Source organism: Diaporthe batatas (assembly GCF_019321695.1).
Source record: "Diaporthe batatas strain CRI 302-4 chromosome Unknown Contig00006, whole genome shotgun sequence".
Taxonomy (NCBI): Eukaryota; Fungi; Ascomycota; class Sordariomycetes; order Diaporthales; family Diaporthaceae; genus Diaporthe; species Diaporthe batatas.
This window is the reverse complement of record NW_025408553.1, coordinates 2936758-2955660: the sequence shown is the minus strand read 5'-3', so window position 1 is coordinate 2955660 and position 18903 is coordinate 2936758. Positions and strand designations below refer to the sequence as shown.

Here is an 18903-nt window from a genome sequence, read left to right as displayed (position 1 = left end):
ACAGGTGCGTGTTACTGCGATCACGAACTGTTCCTGGGCTACTCATCACAGGCCACAGAAATGGTCATGTTCAATGAGCCCGTCTAGCTGGCTTGCGAAGCCGCCGCCTGCCGCACTCCTTGCAGAGTACCGGTAGATACCAATCCTGACGTTTCGGCCAACTGGTCCGGTTGGGACATGGCCCATCACGGCAACGCACGGCCCAGGGCCGGTAGACTCTATGGCCGCAGAGATATCGATCGTAGGGGCGGTAGCACATAATGACAAGGTAAACAGTCTTGCCGAGAGCCGAGAGTTGGGCCGATCCTGATGCGCTGAAAGACGTTGTCGACGACCGCGGCCGGCGATCCTCTGCTGGGCAGTTTGGAGATAGAGCTGCGGGCAGAAGTGAGTTGGGAGGCAGCTTCAACCCCTCAAATGTCTTATAATAGCAGTGGCACGTTGGACACTGTGACTATCTCGGTCTCACCCGAAGCAATTCCCGGCCCAGTGTGTCGTGTCATTGTGAGCAAGTCCCAGGTCAGGTGCTACGTCCCGTCTCAAAAAGGGCCAGCCGGTTTCTCGGGTCTGGCCATGATTGATGGGCAGGGCTGTGACTCATGTGTGCCCCACGTCGCCGTTGGACGGTACCGAAGGTGACGATGACGCTGTGCGTCTCACAGAGATAGGTCAAACTTGATCGAGGGCACCCGCAGTACCTTTGTCACGTTCTCACAGCCAGTACCTGCCCCAGATTGCCAGCTCCTCTTTGGACCCACGGAACTGGAAGTCGACCTCGACGATGTCCTGGAAGCCCTCGCTGGCCTTGGGCTGCTTGAAGCGACTGGCGAAGCCGTTGAATGCCAGCTTTGGGAGGGCGGTCCTCGCCTCGGGGTTCATATCCTTGTTCATGGCCCTGACCGTGTCGTTGTGCTCTGCGATGCTGAGAGGTGTCTTGAACCACACGCACCGGATGGGCACACCGGCCTTTTTTGCAAGATCAACCCATTGGCCCCGTACATCGGGGTCCGGGTTCGTGTTGTCGACTGCAACTGACTCCCCCTCCTCGAGGTGCTCCCTTGCAGCCTTGAAGCACTTGTCCTTGCTCTTGAGCATGTCCTGGTTGACCCTCTCGTACCCCAGGGGTTTCAGGTACCGCCAGTAGAAGGTGCTCTTGCCCGCGCCGGGTGGCCCGCAGAATAGCACAATCTCCTTGGCATTTTTCTTCTCGAAGACCACGCCATCCAATCGGCCGTGGTCGTCCGAAGCCGTGTATGACGACACGTCAAAGTCTCTGGAGAACTCGCGAGGCTGCTCGCCGAGGAAGAACTCCTCTGGTGTCTGGTATTTGATGCCGGCATTGTAGGCGAAGTTGCGGTCGGAGCAGCTAAAGTCCTTTGCTATGGCCTTTTTGCCTCCGGATGCAGGTACGGCGACCCGCCCGCCAGCGTCGCCAACAAAGATGCTGGCATCCTTGTCAACGTCTTCCAAGTGGTAGTCATCGCACAACTCGTGCCACATGCCTATTCTCGGCTTGCGGAACACGTCTTTCGCGGTAGCAGCGTATACAGATGTGGGGATGTCGAGCTGGGCCAGGACAGCACTGATCTTTTGCTTGAAGGGAGCGACCCGTTTCGTGTTGTCAGGGCCCTTTGCGCCGGGTTGTCGGTGCAGGGAGAGCCCATTCTGGTTGGAGAGGATGACGACACGGTAGCCCTCGTGATAGATGCTCCGCAGCTTCGCCGGCACGGCGGTGTCCCACCACTTCCAGTCCACGGGGTCGTTGGTGAACTTCTTGCCAGAGGCGGAGGTTATCAGGGTGGAGTCGAGGTCGAAGGCGGCGACCTTGGTCCTCTTGCTGCCCTTCTCGATCTCGGGTGGCTCCTTGGCAGCGCCACTGCCCTCATAGCGTCCGACAAGGAGGGTTGCTGGCGAGTCATCGTCTGGGGCGCGTTCCGACCAGGCAACTCGAGGCTGGTCCTTCTTCTGGGAGGCGGGCTTGAAGAAGTTGGCAACTGCGCCGTCTGGCCCAGACTGTGTCAGTTTACAGCCAGGCATGAGAGGGCTAGAGGGCTGAGGGCTTGGGGGCACACACTGGTGACGGTGCTCTGGACCTTGCGCTTGACTGGGGGCGGGGAGATCGAGGGGTCGTTGTCGTCGCCGTCGTCGGGCGCAGTGCGCTGCCGCTTGGATGAGGACATTGTGTGGGCGTGGGCGTGCTGGGAGTGATTGTGGCCGAGGCTACTCAGGCGGTTCCAGCCGAACAGGGTCACGAGACGGAAGCATTGCCGCCTGGTGGGTTGCATCAGTGGTCGAGCGTACCTAGGTAGCATGCACGGTGGACAGGCAGGTGCTTGCCGCCATCCTGCTGCGACAACGCGTCAGACGCGTTGAGAGTGGTAGCCCTAACCCTAGATTTGGCAAGCTCAAACATTGAATGGAAGGGGGGGGGGCACATCAGATGGCTAGGACCAAGTCACTGACCGTGACAACCAGGGCAGAGCTCATTTGTCACCGTCTTGACTCTTGAGTAGTCCAAACAATATGACACAATACTGATGATCCAAGTCCTCTACGGCTTCCCACGAAAACCCATGGCATTGTTGGAGAATAAGCTCTGGCACGCTGTCGTTGCTCGTCTGGGGATCGAGCAGCTTCCTTCTTAGCCTTGGCAACAAGGGCCATAATCCGGCCGCGGGTCGTGTTAGAGTCTGAGTGCAGAGGTTGGTCGTCCGGGCCAACTTGAGGCACATTTTGCTCAACCGGCTGCGCTTTGGCGGTTTCACCGTTTGTAGAAGTGGTCATAGTCGCGGAAAAAGTAAAGAGGGATGCCAATATTCGTCTTGGATAACCGACAAGTACTACGATATGTATGATGAAGGACGGAAGAGAAGATGGATGCTTTCGCCGTGTGCTAAGATGGGTGGGGATTGATGGAGGCGCTGGCTCTAGCGGGGAAACTACTATGTAAACCTGCAGAGAACACAGACTCTTTTATATCCGGAGGAATATAAAAAACACAGACGAGAATAGGCAGATACACCGCAATACCCACAGTGGAGTTTGGTCTCCCAGCCTGGCTCATGCGTTTGTCTTGCCAGTGGTTGGGAAAGTCCTGCGGGACGGCGAGCGAAATTATGACCGTGGCCATGGCAGTAGCTGGTACACTGGTTCATACTTAGTAAGTCGGCCTTTACCAGTTACGTCCAATAAGGCTTTAGCTATATTATATTTTTTATTTAACTATTTATCTATTTATTATCTTCTTAGCTTTTAGATTAGTTATTAGCTTATATTTTAAGTATAAAGTTAATAATTACTTAATATATATTTTTAAATTTATTTATATATAGAGTTATTAACTTTCCCTATAAAGTTCCCTTTTTTATTATATTCTTTGTGTGTTGTGTAGGAGTGAATAAATCCTTAATAATAAAGTAGTATACTTAAAAAAAGAAGATTTAATTTTTAAATATTTAAACTTTTACTTTTTTTATATAGTATTTATTTAATATATAGTAAATAAACTTTATTTAACTTTTTAAAAAAGTTTTAATTTTTTTATAAAGTTTGTGTAGAGAGGTTTTTTTAAATAGGTTTATTGTTGTGGTGTTGTTATTCTATTAATAGTTATATATTTAAGATAAGGATTATATTAACTTATTTAATAAAAGTAGATTTAAGTAATTATTAAATATATTAATAGAGAAAAATTAACTTATTAAGTCTTATATTATAAGATTCTTTTTCTTATAAAAGCTATTTTAAGACTATTTTAATCTTATTATATAACTACTTTACTAACTTTCTAATATAGTATTATTAAGAGTAATACCTTTTAACCTTATTTATATAATATAAAGTTTAACTATATACCTATATATTATATTCTCTTTTTACTATTATTAATACTATATTTCTTTAGATGCTAAGTCTTAAGTGTTTACCACTATATAAAGGCGCCACGTATATTTTATATATATGGGGATTAAAAACGAAACCACGTCCAATGAAATATGATGCCTGATGGTGGTGGTGGTTGAAAGGCAAACCCTCCAGCCCCGGCCAACATGGCGGGAAGATCGCTCTTTTTGGTGCTTGAGGTCAGCGAAACGCCGTGATGCGCCGTTAAAAAGAGATATCGATACTGGACTTTGTCTTCAGTTTTACGAGGAAGGCTCGATTGCTGGAAGGATTGTGTTGTCATATAATATAATTATTACAGTTATATGTGAAGGATCTCTAGTGCTAGGCTCAAAAGGGCATGTAGCATGCCGCTGTTATGCGCCACGTTGTCTGTTGGTGCTTTGGTGCTGTCATGGGGCTGTGCGGCTGTATACGGGCTGGTATGGTACTCACCAGCCAAGGTCGCATGTAGGCACCTCCAAGTGGTGCCGGTTGGGTGACGTCCTGCGATGGGCGCTCCTACAAAGCAAAAGCGGTGGACCGCACCCCATGTCCGCGTTCTTTGCCGAAGAAGATCTAGTGTTTATGTGAAAGACCACACATCATCTTGCAAGTCATCAGCCCAGAACTTATGTGCCTGTTATCGGTACTGCTTTCTATTTCCTAGCTGAAACCATGTCATCAACTTCGCAGAAGGCGGCGCCCAAGTCCGGCACTCCTCTCGCTTTCATGGAAAAGCTATCGTTTGCGGTCTATTTTTATCGCCCAACGACGCCTTCACATCCCTCTCCAGCGAAGGATCCCGAGCTTGTGCTCGTCCTGGGCTGGATGGGTGCGCGCGACGCTCACCTAGTGAGATATATCAACCAGCATCGCCTCATGTATCCTTCTTCGGCTATACTCCTGGTGAAGGGACGGCTCGCAAGCCTAGTATTTCCTCACATAGGGCGACGCGATACGTCACCCGCAGTCGAACCGATCCTCGCCACCCTGGCAGATCACGAGCGCAGCGGAGCGCCTCAGCTCACGGCGCGTCCTCGCCTGCTTATCCACTCACTGTCGGGAGGCGGCTCCTGCTCCCTATATCACCTCTACGACCATTTCCCGTGGCGAAGCCGGCATCGAGCAGATGAACAGGGATACATAACTGACGACAATCAGCCACTCTCATCTCTACCCCAACACATTACCATCTTCGACTCCAGTCCCGGTGCCTGGAGTTACCAGTTCAACGTTGACCTCCTCACTGCTGCTATCAAGCTGGGTTGGCAGCGGATGATGTTGCTGCCCGTGGCGCATCTTGTTGCCATGATCTTCTGGATTTTGATTCGTTGCTGTGGTCTGCCCGATAACCAGAAGACATACGCGACAGCACACAACGACCCACGAAAGAATCACGAGGTCTCTCGAACGTATATTTATGGCAGTGATGACAAGATCTGCCCAGCAAGGTTTGTTGAGCTTGACGCAGTCGAGGCGAAGAACAAGGGCTTCAAGGTGCAGCTGGAACGTTTTGAAGGGTCTGGACACGTTGCACATATTCGGACAGACCCGGATCGATACTGGCGTATTGTTAAGAAGGCGTGGGATGTTTCTTCTAGTTTGTGATCATAATACGGTGCTTTATCATTTTGTTCTATATCCGCATCTCCAGTCTCACCCGCGCCTCCAAGTTGTTGTGGGGCACACTTGCCGTCAACCTCATCAACTGGATCACCTGGTTTTTCATTTCTAACTTCTAATGTAGACTTCGTGTAGTTTAGTCACCAACCGGGGAAAGAGAAGATGAGCGAGTCAAATTAGTAGCGGTCGGGGAAGGAAGGGGTGTCAATACTATAGTTATTACTTCTCGTAGTTCTCATCTTAATGATCTGTTCACTAAGACGAGCCGTGAATAGCCTTTATGTCAAACGCCTGTGGCCATGAGACGCTATTTTACTAAGGAGCGGCATAAATGACTTCGCAAGGTCTATCTCAGGAGAACATGAATTAAGTGTCGTCCCACAGATATGAAACCATGTATTCAATGTCAACAGTCCCAACTGTATTACACCCTATCCTGTAGCAGCCATTCGTCCAGAAACTGAACTGCCTTTTCAACCGCCTTGGCCGCCTCCTCTTTCCACCCAATCATGGGTGCCAGAGTGAGGATGTCATGGGGTGCATGTGCGACTTCATACGTCCCAACGCGGGATTTCGTCCCGCTGCTGATATGCCGGGACTGGGACGACTCCTGCACCTTTACGAAGTTCTTGATCTCTGGCACCAATACTTCGGCACTGCCCCACTGTACCCAGATCGGAACTTTGGTGGGAATACCGGCGGTGACGGGCGAGATATACGGGTTGCTACGGGCAACCCCTGCCTCAGCGCGTGGGAGGAACTCCCGATACGTCCAGGCGATGAGCTGCGGCGCCACATGGTCGACGTGAGTGGCGGGACGATCGTCGGCGACATCGACCTCGATCATCATGTCAGGCCACGGGCTCCAGAGCAGCAGGGCCGCGGGCTCCGGCAGGATATCCGGATTGGAGTTGGCGTAGCGCAGCAGCGCAATCGCGAGATGAGCTCCGGCCGAGTCGCCCGACAGAACGATATCCTGTGGGGGGATCTGCAGCTCATGGACGAGATAGGAGTAGGCCGTGACCGCGTCCTGGAAAGCGGCGGGGAACCGACCATCCGGCGCAGAGGAGAGACGATACTCTGGGCAGAAGATTGCGCACCCTGGGCTTGACCGTAGCAGCAGAGAGCTCATGAACCTGATGCCTATATCACGGCCGTCTCCTATGACGTAAGCACCCCCGTGGACGTGGAAGAAGACGCGCTGCCCTCTTCGGTGCTGCCCCGGACGGGTGATGGGTTCAGTGTGCCAGACCGCACCAACGAGGCCTGGGCGAATCAGCGGGTCGCAAAGCAGGATGTCACGATACAGCTCGCTCCTAGCAGGCTGCGCAATGACAAAGCGGTCCTTCTCGTTTCCCGCCTGGAGGAGGGGCGGCGGTTTGAGCTCGATCTTTGCCACGAATTTCCCGAAGTACACGAAGAGTGTGCGGCTTAGCGATTGCCGAAACGTCCAGGAGGAGTTTGGACGCAATGATGGGAACAGATAGAGGGTAGACAGCCAGGGCAATCGCAGCAACGTGAATGCCACAAAGAAGGCTGTGTACAGAGCCGTGCCGGGCTGGCGAGTCCAGAAACTTGGCATGGCGTGTGGCTCGGCTGACGCTGTCTTCCTTGGTTGAGGTTGGGGGAGAGGCTGTAGGGCGCTGAGAATCTGAGAACAGCTAAAAGGTAATGAACGAGTATGTCGGGGACGCCCGGCCGTTAGGGGTGGGCTGGAAAAGGCCGAGAATATCTCCTTCCCAAGTCTTAGAACAAAAGGCCCATGCATGGCCCAGACTTGCCAAGACCGAGATTTGCCTCGTTTTGCTACCGTAAACAAGGCTGTACAGTTGACTTACTTACCTAGGTACATACCCTAGGGTATGTCCTGCAATGCATCTGACAATTGAAGACATATATGTCTAAAATATGGGTTCCAATAGTGTACTCTGTACTCAAATGCTTATATAGTATTATCAGGCAGTCAATTAATTGGCCCCCACGGCTTGCCGGCCATCTTGTTATACAGCCAACCACTCTGCACAGCGCTTCAAATAGCCTTAGCAGATCTGCTTCGAACCGTCAACATTGTGCCATCTACTGGGGCTGGAAACTCATCCGGTGAGATTGCCGCAGCTTAAGTTTTTATTCTCCCAATATTAGCCGCGTCTTGTGATCGCATGTTCAAACAGTCATACAAACGTGACTATCTCAGGGGAGGGCAAGCACACTGATCATATAAAGGCAATGCTGTGTAAAATAGGCAGCATCTTCAACAGAAGGTTGAAGGGCGACGTCGCCTATCACTCGTTCCAAATGAACATAATCTCAAACGACTATGTGAAGCAGGTCAAACTGATCGAGCCGGGGTTCGCCCTCTCTCATGATATTTGCAGTGAGAGCATCGTCATAGTACCATCCGTCACGGGATAAGCAATATCGGCTCAGACGCTCTGCTCGCCTCAATAATGGGCCAGGAATACTACATCCATGGTACGTTGGACAGATGCCATGTCGACAATGTGTGATCTTGAATTCCAAGATCCAGATTCAGCGACTACAACACTAAAAGTTGGTTCTCATGCAGCTCTTCAAGCCTCTTCCAGAGCCATTATCAAACCCCTTGGCAGGTCAAACAGCATTCACTACATTCCATTGTTGGCACGGAAAGTTTCAGCTGTAATACAAAGCCACCTCGACGCTGCTGGGTAAATGCACTGGCATTGCGCTGCATGTGGTCATCCAGTGGACCCTTATTAATGCAGCAAGCAGGTCTAAAGAGGAGAAGTATCCTCTAGAAGTACTCACAACTCTGCCAGAGTATCCTTTCAACCACAGCAGGTCTTACTGGCACGAGAGTCGGATAAGCAGGGGATACCAATTTCGCCCGTGTGGCTGGAATGAGCTCCTAGGGATGTCCGAATCCGATTGATTGGAACGACCTTGAGGCTAAGTGGCATCATACTATATTATCATAATAATGAAAAATAATATAAATTAGAATAATAATAATTCTACTACTAATTTCTATTAATAAAAAAATTAGTTAATTAAAGAAATATAATATACTAACTTATAATGTATTTAATGTGATTATATTAGTACTACTGATGTAATATAGGTACTTATTTAGTAGATGGCTGGACTGGACCGCCTCGTCTGTTGCGGGTGGCGGGAGCCGGGCACTCCGAAGTCCGAGCATTTCAGTACATCACGAGGCTGAAAATGTGCCCAATGTGCCCCTCAATGTACCCAATGCCGCGACCACTCCTAATCACTTAACAATTTTGCTGCCATCATTTCGTTCGCACCCCGGTAAAATCTCTTCCCCAACAGCTTCCAGCGATCAACATACAATCATCTCTAATCCTCCATGCTCATCACTGCATCACTCAACAGGGCCTTAATCAGGGCTCAGTAAACAAGTCAGCCTTGCGCCGCCGATATCTCACACAACAGGCTAGAAATTCGCCGGTCGATCTTCCACATCACAACAACAGAGCTACACATCAATTGACTGAGTTTCTCCAACGTGCCCAGGTGGCAAGCAACCTATCTTAATGCAATGTGACGACATTATGCCATTAGCGGATATTTTGAATATCCCGTGCCCGCCACCGGTGGCTTCGCGGCAAAAACGGCCAGCCTCAGACATCTTGATGCACTCCTATAATCGGCGGATGTTTATTTCATTCATTCTAGGAGTGTCTGGACCTGCTACCCGTCTGGGCGGACAGACATCCGAACTTCCGGAGTAAGGAAAGTGGCCTGGGAATTGGAGCCCGCTCTCGAATTCAATCTTCACAAGTACTCTCCTATTCCCCTTCTTCCGTCATCAACGGTAGGTGCATTTACACACAATAGCGAGCCACCCAATCCTTCTCAATTATCAGCAACCCATCAACTCCTGCAGGCTATCAACCACGTGCAATTTATGGGGTGATGTCTTAGCATCATCGTGCCCAATTTACAGTGGCCAAAGAAGAGTTTGGGAGCACAGCGATGGTGCCGGAGGCCCCCCCCCCACACACACTGAATATGCAATTCATGGTAATCGCATATCTCTAAACTTCCCCTCTCGCAGCGATGGAACACTAATAAAACCCGTCGACCCCGGGCTTGTGCAAGAGCAAACAAAGGCTGTTGACGCGTCAACTTCCGCTTCCCCACACCACGTTGCCTCCATCATCACATTCGCCTACTTGTCGTCCTCGTTTGTCGCACTCAACTTCGGATCACCCAAGTGAACATGAGCATCAAGCGCAAATCTAACTTGCCACGACTTTCGTCGTCGGACAACGCGGGTGACAACGCCGACAACAACTCTGAAGATGGGTTTCCGGGGGGAGGCAACGCAAATGGGGTATACCCAGACGACGATGGAGCTGCGCATGATCCCAAACTACCCTGGCACCCCATACTAGGACCCAAGGAGAAATCAGAAATGTTGTTCCACGTTCGTGGCACCTATTCAAACTGGGGCCCCAGAGAAGCCTATCGCGAGCTGGTTCAGAATTGGTATGAGCATTCGAAATTTCCCATTCCGGACCTTTTTCACCTGCATTCACTTTATCACCACATCCTAAGCAGTCTACGCAGGCGCGACGCGATCATCGAGTCGAACGAACTCGACCCACGAGACTTTTGCGTGACATACCAGGCGATCCCTCCTGGCTGCTCAGGGAAAACTGAGATTGTCTACAAAGCTTTCGTCAGACATCCGGACAACGAAGCAGGGTGTCTGGGCTTCATCCGCTACATCGGCGAAGATGGTGTTGGAACTATAGAACTCTCGAATCTGAGGGCCACACTATATCCCGGCCACCTCGACTTCGGTGGTACGACAAAGACGGGGCGTCAAAACCAAGCAGGAGCCCACGGAGAGGGTCTCAAGCTGGCCGCAATGATCTTGATGCAGAGCAGCAATCACCACAGCGTGTTTATTTGCTCCGGTGGTGTCAACTACACATTTAACTTCAACAAGATAGGAAAATTGGTTGCCCGACTGTATCGTAACGACAAGACTGAGCCTCATCAACAGCTCAAAACATTGCGCATTCCGACACCTGCCGTCATGCCGATGGGCGATGTTCAATTCATTATTGGAAAGAAGAAGCCAGGCCGGAACGAACGGGGCATTCTAGACCCCAAGCGACCTCGAGTTCCGGTCAAACTGGCAGACTTCCAGTCTTGGTCAGAGGTCTCATTGGATCTTATCAAGGCCAAAATTGGCGATCAGAGTATCATCTATACCCCTTACGGTGATCTTCTTACATCTCCAGACTTTTGCGGAAAACTGTACCTCAAGGGGCTTCTGCTACGCGAGAGTACCGAATCCTGTTCAGCGAGCATGACTGGTTTTCGTCTCGTTTTTGGGTACAACTTCGCATACGGGAAGACTAATCGTGAGCGACAATCAGTTGCTAACGCGTATGAAGAGGCGAGCAGCTATGGCAGGATTTTATGCCATGCTTTGCTGGCCAAGCCGGATTTGGCCGGCAAGGTCTGTGATCACCTTAACTCTACCGAACCTCAGTATGCTGAAGCACAGTGTGCTACACACCTCTGGTCTGAAGATTCTGCGCGCTTGTTCAAGCCGCATCTTCTTCGTGGGGAATTTGCGGATCGCTGGTTCTACTGCAGACAAGAACAGTTCGAGGTAATAGCTCTTCATGGTTTCTATTCCAGCCCGATTACAGATGGAAACTGATCTCTTCAAGAATCCCAACCTCGTCCAGATCGTTAGAAGCATGGGCCGGCAACCTTTCGAGCTGACCGATAGGCTATGGGGGATCCTAGTACAACATGACCTCGTCTACACCGCGGAGGAAGAGGGGAGGCGGCGATACGAGAAAGCTCCGACAACACAAGTCCCGAATACCAGCTTTGCGATATCTATGCACCGTCTCCTGCGGGCCTGCTTCCGCGCCTGCCCCCAAACCTCCACGATGAGGGTCGAGTTTGCTGATGCTGGCGAAATCTGTCTCGACATCTACGTCTCACAAGCCGAGCCGCTGACACGTATCCATCAGCGATGGCTTTATATCGAGTCTGCAGTCACAGAGTTAGGCCTTGTTGGAGATGTGTCGGAGGCTGAGACCGTCGAGCTGACAGTGAAGAGACTTTTTGGTGATGTGCTTCATCGCTTGCCACGAGAGGCATTCTGCCAACAGGAAATCTCGAGGTTGCCTGAGTCGCTTTTGAAGCAGGAATATCACCGAGCAGAGCAGCGATTGGCTAAATACCAGCTGACACAAGCGCGTATTGTCGAAGAAGGCAATATGGAGAGTTCAGGTTACGCAGTGAAATGGGCAGTCAACACCTCACGCCAAGACGACGAGTCCAAGCTCGAGATTCACTTCCATCAAGTGTCTACGTGCGCTACCTTTCGGGACGACTACTTTATTGCAGCAGATGGTATGTGTGGTCTACTGGTTCAGAGTGATAACTCGTCCATTTTCGCTGTTCTGAATTCCTGCTAATTTTGAAATATTGTTGACAATTAGTTAATCTTGACAAACGGCATTGCCCATGTTACGATGAAGACACTGACCCAGGATCCCAAGACAAGCCCGCTACTGATAACCCAGACACAGGCAAGCGCCCTTGTCAGATTCTCCGAAACGTTCGCCCAAAAGACTCAGGATACATATCTGGGATGGAGGTTGGCAAGGAATATTTCTTTGCATTGGTGATGCCAGAAGACCCCGATTCCTTCGTCAAGATATCCAACACAATCCGTGTGGCTGCGAGACCGAGCCATCGTCCAAATGCTTCTATCAAAGGGGTCAACAGCAACTCGATGGCAGCGCAATCTGATGTGGGGCCTGACGTCTCTCCCATTTCGTCCCCGTCCCCTTCGCCCTCTACAGCGCTAGAGCCTCACAATGAGCTTCCCCCATATCAAGATGACAGTGAAGAACATGAGGTCATCGAGGTGGAATCTACATACGATGGATCCATCTCTAGATCAGGACCTGACCCAGAGAGAATACTCAATGGTGTCGGGCCCCTAGCTCGCCGGCGTGATAGAGTGGAAGAATCACGGGTGATTCCTAGGCCGCCAAAACAGCAAGGAGAGAATATCGAACCAGGCTCATTTTGTGAGTTATCTTGTCTTTTCCATAAGTAGAACTTCGATATACTAAAACATTGGTATCCAGCTCTTGGACCTCGACTTGACTCCAATGCCGTGGGATTATTGGAGCTTGCTGTCGAAAAGCTCAAATGGCACAAGGCTGAGAATTCCGACGGCATGCAGGCATGGATCGGCATAGGCAAACAGGGGAACAGCTTCCTGGAAGGGTCGAGGAAGCGCCCTAGAATAGGTTGAGTCGTTGCACCAGAGTCGAACGGATCCACGGGGGTTTCCATTCACAATTTTACATTCTCGTGGCTAGGAATTTATGTAATTTAATTGTTCAATTCTTCCCTCACCTATTGTATTATAACTATCGTTATCGCCATCGTGTGTCCTTTTAAGTGCTGGGTTTTAAGCGCTTACCACCGTATGAAGGCGCCATGTATGTCCTCGGACGTATACGGAATAGAAGCGAAACCACACATATAGAAATGTAGGTGTCGCCTTCATACACTGGCAGTGGTAAACGCTCAAGACCGGGAGTTGTGGGGAAGTTTCGGTATCAAATTCGGCCTCGGAACAGATATAATACATTGGATTGGGGTATGTCTCCACCGGTGCTTCTGTGTGTTATGAACAGGCTTGGTAAGAAATAAGCACCGGGTAACTAGAGTTTTACCGCTGGGCGTGCATGGCCCAGGGTTGTAGTGGCAGCCCTCGAGGAAATGCCGAGGCCGAAGGAATACCGAAGAGCCAGCGAAGACAGGCAGTGGTGCGTACCATGCGGGCACGTTCTTCAATACTGTCTATATAAGTATCCGGGTCGGACACTGCCATTGCTGGCCAACCTGGGAAAACCTGCTGTTACAATATTGAATAGTGCTGGCCAGTGGTGTATCAGTTGACGTACCCGAGGGTAGGTATACGCTTTCGGGCTTAAAGGTGACGTACCCGAGGGTAGGTATACGCTTTCGGGCTTAAAGGCAACGGATCCTACGGATGTACCAAGTGATAAGCCTGCTTACCCGAGGCTCGGAATCCGGAATCCGGGATCCGGGAGACATGGGCATAAGCCCCGAATATACACTACCTGTGTATATCGTAGAATACACAGGCACACCATAGCCTCCTCTCACAGCAGCTCATTTGAAGGCCAGTGTGGAGTGGGCTATAGTTATTAGCTATGAGCTATGAGCTATTAGCTGTGCAGGTCCAAGCCAGGGTGATAGGTCCAAGTGCTACACTACATCATCCGGTGGAGATAGTCCGTATTTGTGAGTGGTGGCCAGAATTGTGAGTTATAAGTTATAACCTATGACGGACTGATCAGTGGGCAAAATTAGTGTTGTGGATGGTCGACACTGGCCCGGGCCGGTGTGAGGCTAATAAGAGGGTGATGTGATGTGATGTGCAAGCCACCTCGGACCGTGTCGGTACCACAGGCTGTAGGGCAGTCTAATGATAATAAATTTGTCTAACATCAAGTGGGACGGGCATGGTTCGTTAATCCCAAGCTTGTTATCGGGCGGAGGCGGGGACAGGCGCGGGGCAGGGACCAGTGCATTGGCCCCGATTGTGCCCCATCCGTGCTGACGAGTAATCTGAATGTGTCTGCCAGTACGTACACATCTCGTTATGGGATGATGTGCCCGAGGAATGGCGTGTTTTTGGCTGTCTTGGGCCCGTGCTGCTGCCCCGAGCTTCGGAGTTTGGGGGGGGTTTGGGGGGGTTTGGGGGGGATTTGGCTGTAGCTTTGGCTGGGTGCAGATGTGGGTCATGCCATGGAAAGTCCGTTTCTCGGGGCATGGGGGCGCCATGGGCAAGGGCTGGCAGGTGCGCAGGAACGAAAAGGAAAAAAAAAACCAACCAAGAGAAAGTCTACTGTAGTGCTCCGGAAGCTAGGCAAGCTCATGCCTGAACATGCCTGCGTGCATGCACACACAGCCAGCAGTGGGCTGGTATGGGTGAAAAGTGGGCCCACTCCTGCCTGCACCTGCCCTGCTCGGCGGCGCTGGCCTGCCATTTCCCCAAATTCCAAAATCCGAAAACCGCCCGGCGGTTCCTGCCTGCGCTCTAGCTTGTGACGGTGCTGTAGAAAGAAAGTACTTCCGTGACCGTGCCTACCCTTTCACATTTCAAATTACTACCTCCTCCTCCACCTCCTTCAACCTTCTTGCGACCCCAACTTCCTCCCCTCTGCCACCTTTTCTCTTGTATCTGTCTCGTCTCTCGTCCTTCAGGATATCTGCCAGTCTCTTCCACAGTCCCACATCGTAACCGACTACATCTTATCTCCCGTGATTACCAATTCCACACACGCCCGCCCGGTTTCTTGACGCGACAGCAACAACGCTCCCGAGACCACTTTGTCCTTGACGCACGCAAACGCTCGCCAACAAAAAAAACACCACAACACCATCGCCCAACAGTCACGATGTTTGCCACCAAGGCCCTCCGTCAGGCAGCTGCCCACGCCGAGCGTGTCCCTTCCATCCGGTTCATTGGAAAGCGCTCCATTCCCGGTACGTCATCATCATCACCCCCCTCGGCCACAACAGGCTGCTCAGCCTCCATTCTCAAGACCCCAAGCTGACCTCCCCTGCCCCACCACAGCTTCCGTTGACCACAGCCCCCGGCCTCACCCGGCCAGCCCCAGCGGCTCTCTCCCCGCCGACTTCTCCTCCAGCTCCCACCACTCCTTCTCCGAGTACCGCCAGCGCTCCCAGCAGTACGGGCCCCTCCAGAAGACCTGGGCCCGCACCGCTGAGGGCGGCATCGGCGGTGCCTCGGGCTCTGCTCTCCCCTCCATCGAGCCCGCCAAGGGCTTCTTCTTCGACCGCGACGAGCTCCCCGCCCGCTTCCGCAGGTCCGTCTGGAGCGCCGAGGAGATCGAGGCCATCGAGAGCGGCGGCGCCTCTGCTTTCGCTTGAGTGAGAGACACGTCCCGTCGTGGCTCTGATTTTGTTGGATCACATTTTTTCTTGACCAACACCCGCCATTAGAAGAGCAGCATGGCTATCCCTACGCAGTGGACGGTGTCACAGTGGATTGTTACCCTGGCGCGGCCGAGGCTGGACAGCAGTTCCGAAAGGTCCTGTCCTGTCTGTTGCGTCTGTCCCTGCTTCTGACGACAGGAATGGGGCCGAGTCGGCAGTATCGGGAGCCCGCAGCTTCTGCGGGCACAGACTCATGGTATGGGTCGTGCGGTCGTCCTGAGATGGTGACCGCCCTATTGCTTGGATCGTGCAGGGCACCACTGGATTCTGGGTTTTTGTTGGCAGCATAGAGCGGCACGAAAGCCTGCGTGTTGCACGGTTGGCGCAAGTTTTGGACATGCCCTCAACCCCTCAATGAGGCGTCGAGGGCACAGAGGCGCTACCTGGGAGGTTTATGCTAGTCGCCGACTGCGAGGATTATAGCCTGAATATTATGCTGCTCTTCACCTACACCGGCCCTGTCCCCTCACTGCTTGCTTATCTTGTTGGTCCTTGTGAGCTTTGGACTGTACTAGCCCTTGTCAGTCTCCCTGTCTCCCTGTCTCCCACAATCCTCACAATCCGGCGTCGCCGGCTGCTTCGCAATCTGAGGATGCCCGTCTGACTTGCTGCTAGCCTCCAAAACAACTGTCGCCTGGCTCACGGTGCGACATCAGGTAGCATATCAGATCGAGCCTTGCGTTACAAGATACACGGCCGGCCTGCAACCATATACCAAGAGAGCCATTGCTACTGCATCATCATGGTCATTCATGCCCAACACCCGCGGACTAGACTGCCTCGTAGTAACGTTTCCGCTCACCCCTGCGGTCGTCCTCCACCGGAATGGTCTCCAGTTCCACCTGAGACCACGCGTCCGCATCCCGATCCGACGCCGTCAACATTGTGATCGGGTACTTGTCAATGCTCCGACGACCGCCCAGCCCGCCCGGGTACTGCTGCTGCATGCCGTTGCCAGACCCGCCGCTGAGCTTTCGGCGCCGGGCGGCCGCCGACTGGAGGCACGCGGCGCCGCCCACGTACCTGATGAGGAACATCTTGGCGCCCGGCATGCAGGCCACCATGACCCCGACGGTGATCTCTATGTATGACCAGGTCACTGTTGCGAAGTAGTCTCCTGTTGTGTGGGTACGCTACTGTCAGTTTCATCGGGGGCCTCGAAAAAAGAAAAAAAAAAAAAGAAAGAAAAAAGAAAAAAAAAAGAACGGGTTTGTAGGTAACTGGGCTGGCTCACTGGTCGGGTTCTCCGTGTTGGCGAAGCGCACCAGCGTCTGTATGCGGGCGATGCTCGCCAGGGTCAGGCTGCGGGCGAAAAAAACAAGCAGTCAGTTTCTGCGGATCAAATGGGACTCGTCATGCATGACAGTCGTGTAAGTAGTACGTTGGGGGGGCAGGGCAAAACCCACAAGATTCCAATGCCAAACATGAAAAAAACCACAACCTTCTTCTTGACCTGCATCGTCAGGCTCCACACCTGCGTGGCCGGGATGACGAGCATCCAAAAGTCGAGCGCGATGTTGATGGCCGAGTGCGCCCACGCGAGCGCGTTGATGTTGAAGCAGCTGCCCCCCGCGTGCAGGCCGTCCCAGGACTCCCAGAAGAAGCTGACGGGTCGGCACTGCAGGAAGTCGGCGAGGAGGAAGCTGCCCACCAGCAGCAGATTAAAGACCTGCGTCGCCCACACGGCGAGGCGGATCTTCTCGTCCGGGAAGATGCGCAGGTACAGGAACAGGATCGACGTCTTGATCAGCCCCAGCGTCAGCGTGTAGAGCACCTCGAAGACGAAGAAGACCTTGAGGAACTCGGTGATCTGCCACGGCTCCAGCGTCCAGATGTCCCGGCCCAGGCCGTTGCGCTCCTCGAGGATGCTCCCGGCGAGCCAGCCGCCTGTGAGGACCTGTGTGCAGTACACCCCCGATTAGTTACTTCCAAGGGCGAGATGGATGACATGTGGTATATGCTAACCCCGGACATCACGATCGTCGTGTCGTCGTGGCCCCACGGGGCAAGTCTTAGAGCCCTGGATGCTAATCGCATGGCGAAGAACAACAGCCCCACGAAGAACAGGATGTATCTGAGGACATTGATGATGATCGTCTCGTTCCTGACTGGCAAGCCACACGTGGTCGAGGTGACATTTCTGACGGCTGGCGGTAAATAGTTGTTAGTTATAGTCAAGTGCTGCGCCTGAAGCTGTGCCCACCATATACTCACCGAGAGACTCTATCACGGAGCAGCTGGCCTTCACACACAAGTTCACAAAGTTCTCGAACCCTGTGTCAGAGCAGAGGCACGCCTGGTCTGTAGGCGAGCACTGTGACACCGGCATGAAGTCTGCGATGCATTGGAGCTGTGTATCTCCTAGTCAGCAACCTGTCCTCCATACCTATCCAACGCGCATACTGAAAGCTCGTGTTGAAACTTACACCACACGCAGGCATAACCTGTTGGTCCATCTTGTGTACATGTGTAGTCCGTCCGCCGCCGTAAGAATACTGCTATTTGTGAAATAAACTCAGAATGTTAGCCTCGGGGTTGCCCGTCTCACAGGGCGAGTCCTGTCGCGGAGAGATTGCGATATGTACGGCCTCTAGTCATGTGCGAAAATAAATGGAAGTCTAAAAGTTCATGATGAACATCAGCCCAATATCATGGGCAGCACCGGCTGAATAGATACTACAGTCCAGCGAGCGGAAAACGGGGTTAGGACCCCTCATCCGAACGATCTCAGTCGCGATTAGGAAACCTGATGAACGATACATGACCTCCTCTTCCATTATCAGTAGGCGATGTCAGGGGAAGCCTTGGAGTCGCAAATTGGGCTCCTCGGACGAACCAGGGGCGGACGTGCACAGCCAGAGACGTCACCAACACCACATATCTACACCGTAGACATGGGGTCGTGAGCATTGGAAGATCTTTTCCCCAACCTCAATCGCTTGGGATTTCCGCTTGGGCGATGGGGCCTTGCGAGGGCTGAAAAGGAGCGTGCACCTGGGCAAAGGGATGTTCGGGTGGGCTGGCGGGCCAGTTTGCGGGCTGCAGTGAGGCTATAAAGCACCGCCAGTAGCACCGCTGTCTCGGAGAAACGAAACTTAGCCCACACCACTGTATGAAGGCGCCGTGTGTGGCTTCGGACGTAGACAGAATAGAAACAAAACCAGTTAGCCCAGCCCCTGGTTGGATTTGACATGTACACGGGCCTTCGCGATTCGCAGCAACAACACACACTATGCTGAAATAGGTGTAGAAATACCTGAATTTCCTGTCTAATTATAGTCTCCTTAACAACGTGGCACTCTCAGCTTTGAATCTTGAAGGCCCGTGCTCATGTCGAAT

The 18903-nt window shown here is 52.2% G+C and overlaps 5 protein-coding genes across 5 annotated transcripts; 2 read left to right on the top strand and 3 right to left on the bottom strand.

The window, feature by feature from the left end:
- Positions 1–711: 711 nt before the first annotated feature.
- On the bottom strand, positions 712–2180 carry KVR01_005748 (uncharacterized protein; the record flags this gene model as incomplete). Its single annotated transcript, XM_044787624.1, has 2 exons — positions 712–2003; positions 2075–2180. The coding sequence occupies 2 exons, from the start codon at positions 2178–2180 to the stop codon at positions 712–714; spliced, it is 1398 nt and encodes a 465-aa protein (XP_044644551.1).
- Positions 2181–5932: 3752 nt separating this feature from the next.
- Positions 5933–7090, bottom strand: KVR01_006440 (uncharacterized protein; the record flags this gene model as incomplete). Its single annotated transcript, XM_044791194.1, has 1 exon — positions 5933–7090. One exon carries the CDS (start codon positions 7088–7090, stop codon positions 5933–5935), a length of 1158 nt encoding a protein of 385 aa, XP_044645243.1.
- A 2646-nt stretch (positions 7091–9736) lies between these two features.
- KVR01_006344 (uncharacterized protein) lies at positions 9737–12365 on the top strand (the record flags this gene model as incomplete). Its single annotated transcript, XM_044793031.1, has 3 exons — positions 9737–11146; positions 11208–11908; positions 12212–12365. The coding sequence occupies 3 exons, from the start codon at positions 9737–9739 to the stop codon at positions 12363–12365; spliced, it is 2265 nt and encodes a 754-aa protein (XP_044645147.1).
- Positions 12366–15002: 2637 nt separating this feature from the next.
- Positions 15003–15498, top strand: KVR01_006482 (uncharacterized protein; the record flags this gene model as incomplete). The annotated part of the gene is made up of 2 exons (XM_044784558.1): positions 15003–15090; positions 15182–15498. The coding sequence occupies 2 exons, from the start codon at positions 15003–15005 to the stop codon at positions 15496–15498; spliced, it is 405 nt and encodes a 134-aa protein (XP_044645285.1).
- Positions 15499–16334: 836 nt separating this feature from the next.
- On the bottom strand, positions 16335–17893 carry KVR01_005843 (uncharacterized protein; the record flags this gene model as incomplete). Its single annotated transcript, XM_044787350.1, has 6 exons — positions 16335–16535; positions 16584–16681; positions 16799–16866; positions 16971–17461; positions 17530–17711; positions 17779–17893. 6 exons carry the CDS (start codon positions 17891–17893, stop codon positions 16335–16337), a joined length of 1155 nt encoding a protein of 384 aa, XP_044644646.1.
- Between the last annotated feature and the right edge of the window lie 1010 nt (positions 17894–18903).